The sequence below is a fragment of the Vipera berus genome (genome assembly GCF_964194415.1).
Source record: "Vipera berus genome assembly, chromosome: 14".
Lineage (NCBI taxonomy): Eukaryota > Metazoa > Chordata > Lepidosauria > Squamata > Viperidae > Vipera > Vipera berus.
This window is the reverse complement of record NC_138217.1, coordinates 6,530,792-6,542,141: the sequence shown is the minus strand read 5'-3', so window position 1 is coordinate 6,542,141 and position 11,350 is coordinate 6,530,792. Positions and strand designations below refer to the sequence as shown.

Sequence of the window (11,350 nt, the reverse complement as noted above, 5' to 3'; positions counted from 1 at the left end):
CGTGGCTCAGCTTGGAAACCTCTCCCTTTCCCCTCAGCATAGCTGGCTCAGGAATTCTGGGAGTTGAAGTCCATGAGTCATGAAAGAGCCAAGGTTGCCTACCCCTGATCTGGACCAGACACGTCACACTCGTGACATCACGTGATGTCACGTGACGTATCAGAGCTTTTCCCCCATTGCCGGCAATGGGGTGGGCGTGGTTCCTTCGTGGCGCATCTAGCCCGCAGGCCGGCAGTTTTGACACCCCTGATCTAAACCGGTGATTCTCAACCTGGGCAACTTTAAGATGGGTGGACTTCGACTCCCAGAATTCCCTAGGGTCTGGCTTCTCTAGATAAGACTCTATGGTTGCTGGAGCTCCGTCGGTTGGTTTAACCAAGGTTTGAAGCCAAGGTTTCTCAATCTTGGCCATTTTAAGATGGGTTGACTTCAATCCTTCCATTTCCCCAGCCCTTCCCAACCACCGTAGCTTCAAATCTGGCTCGTTAAGTACCTTTTCGGGGGGGGGGGGTGTTGTCGTAACTTCGAACGGTCCCTAAGTAGCTGGTCATAAGTGAAGGACTACACTCGCGGTGATGGGGGTGGGAAGCTGCTTTCTTTAAAGGGGTTAGGGTTTGTTTTTTACTAATTTGCTTCTTGCACTTTTAAAAACTTCGTCTTAGCTTTTCTTGTTCTTTCTAAAAAAAATCTCAATTAAGAGGGATTTAGTGGGAAAAGAAGATGCACTGTTTGGGAGAACGGTCTGCCCTCTGAGAGCCAGCAAAGCCCTGGACCCCTCTGGGATGGTCAAGCGGTCACTCACCAGCCGGGCCACCTGCAGGCCGGTGACTGTGGTGCCAGCAAGGACTGCGCCTGGCCTGGAGGCCGCCACTGCCGTGAGCTGCTGCGTCGGTTGCTGCTGCACCTGGACCTGGGCTGCCTGCTGCTGTGCTCCGGGGGCCCCCGGGGGCTGGGGGGCTTGTGGCTGGGTTGCCTGCATCTTCTGCTTCTGGAACTTGAGGAGCTGCTCCTGGTTGCAGGAAGCCAAAGAATGTAAGTTCCAACTTCTTGTATGGTTTCCCCAGCCCTGGGAAAAGAGGCTGGACAACCGCTTGTCTGAAATGGTGTAGTAGGGTTTCCTGCCTGAGAAGGGGGTTGGACTAGAAGACCTCCAAGGTCCCTTCCGGCTCCGTTATTCTATTCTATTCTATTCTGTTCTGTTCTGTTCTGTTCTGTTCTGTTCTATTCTATTCTATTCTATTCTATTTCTATTCTATCCTATTCAAATTTTCTATCCTATTCCATCCCATCTTCTAATTCTATTCCAATTCCAATTCCATTCTATTCTATCCTATCCCATCCTGTAATTCTATTCTATTCTATTCTATTCTATTCTATTCTATTCTATTCTATTCTATTCTATTCTATTCTATTCTATTCTATTCTATTCTATTCTTCTATTCTATTCCTATTCCTATTCCTATTCCTGTTCCTATTCTAATTCTATTCTATTCCATTCCATATTCTATTCCATTCCATTCCATTCCATATTCTATTCTATTCTATTCTATTCTATTCTATTCTATTCTATTCTATTCTATTCTATTCTATTCTATTCTATTCTATCCTATCCCATCCCATCCCATCCCATCCCATCCTCTAATTCTATTCCTATTCCTATTCTATTATTTCCATTTCCATTCCTATTCCTTTTCCCGCCTTCTTCGGAAGCTGAAGCCCCGGGGGAGAGGGAGGGATCACCCAGCGTCTGAACCGCAAAGGCAGGGGCCCTCCTCGTCCTCACCTGGGAGATCTTGCCGACGGTCTTAATCTGAGGCTGTGATGGGCCTTGGCCTTGGATCTGGGGAACCGGGACCTGTCCTCCGCTCTGCTGCTGCTGCTGCTGTTGGCGTAGGAGCTGGAAGTGATTTTGAGGGATGGTCTTTCCAGAGAGCTGCACGCTGGCTGTAGCAGCTGGAGGGGGAAAAATAATTAAAGGGGGGGGGGTGAAATAAACTGGCAGAGGTGGCTAAACTGACTGCTTTCATTGAAGAAAAGAACACAATTTTGTTTCTACTTGGAAACCACTTTTGGACTTCGTGCCTGAGGTGTGGGGAGGGGAAAAAAAAGAAACTTTGATTTAGGGTTTTGCTGATTGGATTCATTTGTGCTCGTAGAAATGGCTAGTATATATTACTATATTAAAGGGGGGAAAAATGAGGTTTCCTGAATTACCCTATCCTACTACAACTGCAAAGGGACGCGGCGGCTCAGTGGGTTAGGACGCTGAGCTTGTCGATCAGAAGGTCGGCAGTTTGGCGGGTTGAATCCCGAGCGCCACGTAACGGAGTGAGCGCCTGTTACGCGTCCCAGCTTCTGCCAACCTAGCAGTTCGAAAGCACGTAAAAATGCAAGTAGAAAAATAGGGACCACTACGGTGGGAAGGTAACAGCGCTCCGTGCGCCTTTGGCGTCTAGTCATGCCGGCCACATGACCACGGAGACGTCCTCGGACAAGCGCTGGCTCTTCGGCTTTGAAACGGAGATGAGCACCGGCCCCTAGAGTCGGAAACGACTAGCACGCATGTGCGGGGGAACCTTAACCTTTACTACAACTACACCAAAAGGAGTCAGAAGTTCGGTGCTTTTCTTTTCGTTTCTCTATTCCCCCCTTTCCTCCCTTATTTTACCCTTATTTTCACTTTTCTTCCTACTTCCGTATTTTATATTTCGATCAACTAATTTAAATTTTGAAACCGTTAAAAAAAAAGGGGTGGGGGGGGTGAGAAACATAAAGCATTCTCCAGGTTTATGCCAAGAGTGGAAGGTTGTACTCTATCTAGCACACGTGAAGACAAGCCCTGCAAGACCAAGCCAAGAACCACCGACGCTTCGCTCTAAACCAGGGTTTGTCAACCTCAGCCACTTTCAGAGGTGTGGACTCCCAGAATTCCCTGGCTGGCTGCAGTTATGCTGAGGCAGTGAGCTTGTACAGCAGCAGAACCTACCGATTCGTAAAAAAAAAAGATCTGGTCTTTCAGAAAAAAAATAAGTGTATTCTTTTTTATTTCCATTTTTATGCTTCCCAATATCCATAGGCTCTAGTCTAGATTGTCCATCATACCAAAATATATATATATTTTCAGCAGTTTGCCTTGTGTTCTCAATGGTTGTTTTTTTTTGCAAAGGTTTTGTCATTTTGTTCCAGGCTCATGTGATAATTCATATGAAACTTGTCCTTAAATCCATTACAAAACGTTACGTTAACTTCAGTTGGTGCTTAACGTTCCTAACATGTCTTAGCCCCCGTTTAAATTAACTTTTGTCCCCATTTAGCTACCATGATTGTCAGCCGACATCAATTCTGATTATAATTGTGAGTAGAACAGCCCCAGGGCAAGACAGACACCAAAGAAATCTAAAAAATATTACAAAACGTTTCTCATTTTAAAGTTTCTTTTTACATATCAGTTCTTAGTTCTTATTCCTATCAATTTTTAAAAAAGAGAGTGTGTGTTATTTAAAAAAAAAATCAATGTGCAAGCCCATAGGAACTTTGTGTGGCTCCCGTTTCTACTTCGCTGAGCTTGAAAAACACGGCAGCAGAGTGCGGCTGAGGTTGGAAAACACGGCAGCAGAGTGCGGCCGAGGTTGGAAAACACGGCAGCAGAGTGCGGCCGAGGTTGGAAAACACGGCAGCAGAGTGCGGCCGAGGTTGGAAAACACGGCAGCAGAGTGCGGCCGAGGTTGGAAAACACGGCAGCAGAGTGCGGCTGAGGTTGAAAAACGCTACCATCAAGGATGTAGTCCCCCCCTTTCCAGGTTTTACCTGGTGTCACCTGAGTGACCAAAGACCTTGGCTGGGTCTGGACTGGAGTCAGGTTAGTGGTCACCACAGCTGAGGCTGTCACTGAAGTGACCGCTCGAACTCCCGGTGTGGACGCCAGCGTCACCAGTTCTGCTGAGGTGACCGACGTGCTGCTGGCGGTTCTCTGCTGGGAATGGGCCACCTGACCAGCGGTGGTTCCTGTTGCTGAGGTCTAAAAGGAAGGAGAAAATATATGGAAGCTTGGCGGGTTTGCAGCCGAAGTTGCCTCACCGGAAGGGAACTGTGAGCTGTGATGCTGAAAATTCGGATTCAGAGCCATTTTTTTTATTGAAACCTTCCTGTCTCTCAAGTGACATGATAGCAGTCTTCTAATATGTCAGGGGCTGCCCCAAAGAAGAGGGAGTCAAGCTATTCTCCAAAGCGCCTCAAGGCGGGACAAGAATGGATAGAAACTAACCAAGAAGAGAAGCAACCAGGAACTAAGGAGAAGTTGCCTGACAGTGAGAATAATTAACCAGTGGAACAGCTTGCCTCCAGATGTTCTGGGTGCTCCAACACTGGAGGCTTTTAAGAAGAGACAGGACAGCCATTTTTCTGAAACGGTATAGGGTTTCCTGCCTGAGCAGGGGGCTGGACTAGATGACCACCAAGGTCCCTTCCAACATTATTATCATTATCATTATCATTATCATTATTATTCAGTCACATCTGTAACAGTTTGGCCACCTTCATCCAACTGGGTGATGCCATCCCTTGTTAACCCACAACGCATCACGGGTTGTAACTGAAGGATGCCAACCTTAGGAGGGCGGGATGTCGATCCAGAATAATAATGCAATAGGGAACGTCTTTAGATCAAGGCAGCCAAACCACTTTCAAGTTACTTAAAAAGGGGTTCGTATTATCACTGAACTAGATTTGGTAAGAACAACAACAACCATTTAGCAATTGTCAGTAAGAAAGACAAAAAAGTCTGGATAGTGGACATGGCAGTGCCCAGAGACAGTAGAAGAGAAGAGAAAGAACTGGAGAAGATAACCAAATTACGAAGACCTACAAATAGAAATAGAAAGACTGTGGCAAAGGCAAGCAAGGGTGGCACCAATAGTAATAGGTGCCTTGGGTGCAATCCCAAAACAGCTGAAGCACCACTTGAACACCATCATTGGCATTGACAAATTCACCATCGGTCAATTGCAAAAGGCGGCCTTACTAGGAACTGCTTCCATCCTGTGACAATATCTGTAACACCATCAAATATCCACATCTGCCTATACCAGGTCCTTAGTAAGGACTCGATAGGTAGACAAAAATACCAAACCCAGTCTGAACATCTGGCTGAGGAGGAGGAGGAGAAGGAGGAGAAGGAGAAGGAGAAGGAGGAGAAGGAGAAGGAGGAGAAGGAGAAGGAGAAGGAGGAGGAGGAGGAGAAGAAGAAGAAGAAGAAGAAGGAAGAAGAAGAAGAAGAAGAAGAAGAAGAAGAAGAAGAAGAAGAAGAAGAAGAAGAAGAAGAAGAAGAAGGAAGAAGAAGAAGAAGAAGGCCAGCATTGACAAAATCACCATCAGTCAATTGCAAAAGGCAGCTGTATTCAGAACTGCTGACATCCTGCGATGGTACTTGTAACACATCCACATCTGCCTATCCCAGGTCCTTGGGAAAGACTCGATAGGTGGACAAAAATGCCAGATCCAATCTGAACATCTGGATGACCTGTGCGCCGAACCACCCTATTTCCACTCCCAGCCCTTCTTCCAAAGGATGCCCCTCCGTTTTAATAGAAAGTGGTCCTTTTTTTGCAGAATTAAATGCCTTAATTTTCTGCTCTGAGAAGTGACCACTCACCGCCAGCGTCCCAGGTATAATGGGCGAGGCCAACCGCTTGTTGATGGGTTGAAACGTAGTCGCAGGGACCCCAGTCATGGTGTTGACGCTCACGGTGGCTGAAAGCAAAGTTGAGGTCACTCGGGTTGCAGGTGGAGCAGAAATAGTGTGTGTGGGGGGGTGTGTGGAGGTGTAGTGGGGGGAACATTTATTCTGCCACTTTCCCCTTTGCAAGGACTGGCTAGACATACCTGTCTGAATGTTGGTCCCAGTCACTGTGGGTTTCATGGTTCCAGCCTGGAGAGAGAAGGCATCAACATTGGTATGAGAGGAAGCAGGCACAGACTCTCCTGATCCCCTCCAGGTGTTTTCCAGCATTCATGGGCCTGATGGGGTTAGGGTTAGTAACTCAGGGTGGCGAACGTATCTCTTATTCCTTCTTCCTCCTATTTTCCCCACAACAACAATCCTGTGAGGTGAGTTGGACTGAAACAGAGGGATTGGCCCAAGCCAGCCAGCTTTCATGGGTAAGGCAGGACTAGAACTCACCATCGCCAGGTGATGGAGCCAAAATCACCCAGCCAGCTTTCATGCCTAAAGCAGAACTAGAACACACAGTTTCCTGCTGATGGGGCCAAAGTCACCTAGCTGGCTTTCGCGCCTAAGGCAGGACTAGAACTCACCGTCGCCAGGTGATTTGAGCCAAAATCACCCAGCCAGCTTTCATGCCTAAAGCAGGACTAGAACTCAGTTTCCTCCTGATTGGCCCAAAGTCACCTAGCTGGCTTTCACGCCTAAGGCAGGACTAGAACTCACCATCGCCAGGTGATTTGAGCCAAAATCACCCAGCCAGCTTTCATGCCTAAAGCAGGACTAGAACTCAGTTTCCTCCTGATTGGCCCAAAGTCACCTAGCTGGCTTTCACGCCCAAGGCAGGACTAGAACTCACCGTCGCCAGGTGATGGAGCCAAAATCACCCAGCCAGCTTTCATGCCTAAAGCAGGACTAGAACACACAGTTTCCTGCTGATTGGGCCAAAGTCACCTTGCTGGCTTTCACGCCTAAGGCAGGACTAGAACTCACCGTCTCCTTGGCTACTAGGGAACCGCCTCACCGCTACGCTATTTAGCATGGATCTTGTAATCTTTCCGAACATCTGAGAGGGATAGGGATCCTCCCAAAGCCATGCATAAAATCCAGCTGTTGCTTTTGGGGACCCTTGACTGCTTTACCACGAGCCTTTCCCGGCCTCTCGGCAAGCTCGCAAGTGGCTCTTACCAGCACGGCTGTGTTTGCCACGGTGGTCGCGGCTGTCTGCAGCCCCCCTTGGGGCTGCTGGATGCCTTGGCCTTGCACCTGGGGCTGAGCTGGCACTTGCTGCCCCGCCATTGGCTGAGCGGTCTGCTGTCCGGATTGCTGGGGTTGCTGTTGCGCTTGCTGCCCCTGCTGTTGCTGTGGAGCGTTCTGTTGCTGCGCTCGCTGTTGTTCGGCCAGAGCCTGGAAATAAGAAGAGAGCCAAAGAGTTGGCAGTGCAGCTCACCTGTGGGGGGTCCCTGCCATTGCCCTGGCAAGGTGCCTAATACTCTTTACTCCTCCTATTTTCTCCACAACAACAACCTTGTGGGGTAGGTTGGGCTGAGAGAGAGAGCGCGACTGGCCCAAAGTCACCCAGCTGCATTTCACGCCTACAATGGGATTAGAACTCGCCACCTCCTGGTGACTGGCCCAAAGACATCCAGCTGATTTTCGTGATTAAGGCAGGACTAGAACTCACTGTCTCCTGGTGATTGGTCCAAATTCATCCACCCAGCTTTCATGCCTAAGGCAGGACTAGAACTCACCGTCTCCTGGTGATAGCCCAATGTTACCTAGCTAGCTTAAAGATGTATTTCTCCCCTAGGGCAATCTTACAACTTAGTATGATCTCCAAATAGGCCCAAGAATTAAAAACACAAATCTCTCTCTTTCTCTTTCGATATACCTTCTTTTCCTTTGCAATGCGTTCTGCCCGGAGAGACGCAACTTGAATCGGAGGCAGGGGCTTATCATAGTTGATGCCGCTAGAAATAGAGGAAAAATAGACCGGTAATAGATAAAAACTAATCAATAGTGTCAGTTAGGTCAGATGGGTAGTATAGAAATATGATGAATGGGTGAATGAGTACATGAATAAATGAAGGAGCGATTGAGCAAGTGAGCCAAGTCAGATATTCTGAAAGAAAAAAGCAGTTAATTAAACCCTGATCGTTTCAGTGCTGGGTTGCATACAGAGACATATAACACCTCGCTGGAATAAGAAGATGTTGGGGTAAATATTCTAAGCTCTTGATCAAGGCTCTCCAAACTTGGCAACTTTAAGACTTGTAGACTTCTAACGCCCAGAATTCCCCAGCCAGCATAGGCTGGCTGAGAAATTCTGGAAATTGAAGTCCACAAGTCTTAAAAGTTGCCAGGTTTGGCGACAATGATCCAGATCCTTGTTTTTTTCTACCTTTTCTTGCAATTTCTTACCTTTCTGCAAGGACCGAAGTGTGTTTTGGATTTTTCTGGAAAGGGTTCATGCCAAGTCTGAAATGAAACAACCAAAGGGCATCTGTTGGAAAGTCACGCAATTTAAAAATGCCCCAGTGTAATTAGACGCAAATCCAAATTTGAAATGGAGACATCAGCTTAAGCAGAGAAATCAGCACCCCAAGTTAACCTCAGAAGGGGCATATCCAGGCACATCTTTTGTTCATAAGACATTCCTTATGCTTTTCTGAACTGCATGTTTGTATTATTTAACACGAGACTGTACTTCTAGTTTATTAAGATTTTTATCCTGCCCCTTACTACTTTAAAAGTAACACGAGGTGATGAACATACCTAATACTTCTTCCTCCTCCTAATTTCGCCACAACATACCTGCGAGATAGGCCGGGAGGAGAGAGGGGGACTGGCCCAAATGCACCCAGCTGGCTTTCATGCCTAAGGTGGAACTATAACTCGCTGTCTCCTGGTGATTTGCCCCAAGTCGCTCAACTGGCTTTTGTGCCTAAAGTGGGACTAGGACTAACAATCTCCTGGTAACTGACCCAATGTCAACTTTCATGCCTTAAGCAGGACTAGAATTCCCTGTCTCAATCAATCCGAATCAGAATAGATCTGGAAGGGGCCTTGGAGGACTTCTAGTCCATCCCCCTGCTCAAGCAGGAGACCCTATATCATTTCAGACAAGTGGCTGTCCAGTCTTCTTAAAAACCTCCAGTGATGAAGCACCTACAATGTCTGAAGGCAAGCTTAATTTATGACTGCTTAATTGTCCTGTTAGGAAGTTTCTCCTTAATTCCAGGTTGCTTCTCTCCTTGATTAGTTTCCATCCATTGTTTCTTGTCCTGCCTTCTGGTGCTTTGGAGAATACGTTGACCCCCTTCCTCTCAAATTCTGGAATGTTGCTATCATGTCCCCCCCTCATCCTTCTTTTCCCTAGACTAGCCAAACCCAAGTCCTGCAACCGTTCTTCATATGCTTCGGTCCCCAGGCCTTTAATCATCCTACTTGCTCTTCTTTGCACTTTCCCCCTCCGAAGTCTCAACATCTTTTTTGTAATGTGTGGTGACCAAAACTGGATGCAGGATTCCAGGTGTGGCCTTACTAAGGCTTTATAAAGCGGTACTAATACTTTGCGTGATCTTGATTCTATGACTCCGTTTATGCAACCAAGGATGGTGTTGCCTTTCTTGGCTGCCGCCGCACACCGCTGACTCACGTTTTAAGGGATCGTCCACTAGGACCCCAAGGTCCCTCTCTCAATTACTGTTTTTGAGCCAGGTTTCACATCTAAATCTGTACTTGTACCTTGGGGGTTTTTTTCCTGCCCAGGTGTAAAACCTGGCTTTTCTCCACATCAAAGTTCATTTTGTTGGATAGGGCCCTTTGCTCAAGTCTTGTCAAGATCTCTTTTGGATCCTGAGCTTTGTCTTCTGGGATGTCTCCTGGTTTCTAAGTTAAGATCTTGCCCCCTACACCTGGCACTTCTTTATAAATACGTCTGGGGACTGCCAGCTGGATCCAGGCCCATTCGGTATGGAAAGGACTCATTTTATCCCGAGTGTTCCTTCATGAACTTACAGGGGTTTGATGGGCGGGCTCCTCTTCCCAGCGATTAACTTCATGATCTCGAAATGGTTTGTATAGAGATGGGTGTGCGATGCCCCTTCGTCCTGGGCGTACAGCTGGTTGGTCCGAAGCGGGCGACTGTTCTTTGTCTAAACGTGAGCAAATGACAAAACCTCATAGGTGGGGCAAAATGGAAAGAAACAGGGGGAGGCACTGGTCTATACGCCAAGCCTTGTGGGGAGTTTCGACACAGCAATCGTCCCTAAACCTGCCGTTTCTCCAATTACGAGACGGTAACAGTGTTTCTCAACCTGGGCCGCTTTCAGAAAGTGTGGACTTCAACTCCCAGAATTCCCTTGGGTCTGGCCTCCCTAGATAACACTTTTATGATTACTGGAGATCAATGGGTTTAACCAAGGCTTTAAAAGCCAGGGCTCTTCAAACGTGGCCCTTTTAGGACTCGTGGACTTCAACTCCCAGAATTCCTCAGCCAGCATATAGATTCCATCTAGACCAGAGGATACTGTCTGGATAATTAAGACAAGAGTAACTCCAATGAGGGCTGAGAAGGGATGATTCCCTAACGTAATTTTGAATATGTGTTTTCCCACGTCTTAGGATAATGAACTGGAAGATGTAAATGACTGCTTATTGATCTCTGCATTGCCTGACCTCTGATTTTTGATTTTCAGAACTAAACCCAGCTGCTTGTAGCATCAACATTTATGACAAGCTAGTTCCAATAGGGCCTTCAGGGTTGCCACAAGGAGCAAGTTCTCAAGCACAGGAAGGTTTTCCCCATCACAGTGAAAATTTGATTGTTGGTTTTTTTTAAAAAAAGTTTGCTGAACAAACCACAATGCCTGCCATAACACCATCGGGCTAAGCTGAAACCCACAACTGATAAACCCCACAGGGCCAGATCTATGCAACCTGTAAAGTCCAAATCGGGCCAACCAAATGAAGGCTTAGTGTGATGCTTGAACTTGGCCACGCACCTGTGCATGGGCAAACACACCCACACCCACACCCAGAGATATGGAGCTTTTTCTTGAAATGTTGCTCTGCTAATCAAATTGCAAACTGTTCAAAGGTTTGGAGGTTCCCCCCACCCCGGGAAGAAAAGGCTTAATACTTGCAATGTGAGAAAGAGGGCTCCAGAGCTTTGTTCCCACACTGGTGTGTTTGTGTGTATGTGTGTAATCCAATTTGTAGAGAACCACTCAGAAGGACCACTACATCTCCTAACAATACAGCTACAGCTAACGTGATGCTCAAATTCTGCAGGGGTTAATTTGAAGGGGAGCTGGTGGAGAGGAGGTGATACGTTACCTGAGGGGGTGTTGCAGGGGTTAATTCATTAAAGTTCTGCAAAGCAATCAGATTTCAAAATGAAAAGTAAAAAAATAAAAAATAAAAAAAACAGCTAGTAGCCAAAATTTTATTAATTCAAACCCAAAAATTAAAAAAAAAAAGAAAGGAAGGAAGAAAAAAAAAAACCATGAGGAATGAAGTGTCATTTCTGGGGAGGTAGATGGATTCTATTTTTTTTTTCTTTTCTTTTTTTTCCCCCCTAAACAATAATTTGGAAAAAAAAATGATATTCAAACCGGGTGAGGAAAT

The 11,350-nt window shown here is 46.7% G+C and overlaps 1 protein-coding gene across 1 annotated transcript in view; it reads right to left on the bottom strand.

Annotated features, from left to right (window-relative positions):
• The window catches only part of EP400 (E1A binding protein p400), an 80,489-nt gene that overhangs the window by 7,606 nt on the left and 61,533 nt on the right, over window positions 1-11,350 (bottom strand). Inside the window, exons 41-50 of the mRNA XM_081339109.1 lie at window positions 11,060-11,095; window positions 9,740-9,876; window positions 8,141-8,197; window positions 7,611-7,689; window positions 6,908-7,126; window positions 5,881-5,926; window positions 5,651-5,748; window positions 3,808-4,018; window positions 1,784-1,953; window positions 803-1,009 (exon numbers count right to left, since the gene is read on the bottom strand). Of these exons, the coding sequence (XP_081195235.1) occupies window positions 803-1,009; window positions 1,784-1,953; window positions 3,808-4,018; window positions 5,651-5,748; window positions 5,881-5,926; window positions 6,908-7,126; window positions 7,611-7,689; window positions 8,141-8,197; window positions 9,740-9,876; window positions 11,060-11,095 (1,260 nt within the window). The remainder of the gene's footprint in view (window positions 1-802; window positions 1,010-1,783; window positions 1,954-3,807; window positions 4,019-5,650; window positions 5,749-5,880; window positions 5,927-6,907; window positions 7,127-7,610; window positions 7,690-8,140; window positions 8,198-9,739; window positions 9,877-11,059; window positions 11,096-11,350) is intronic.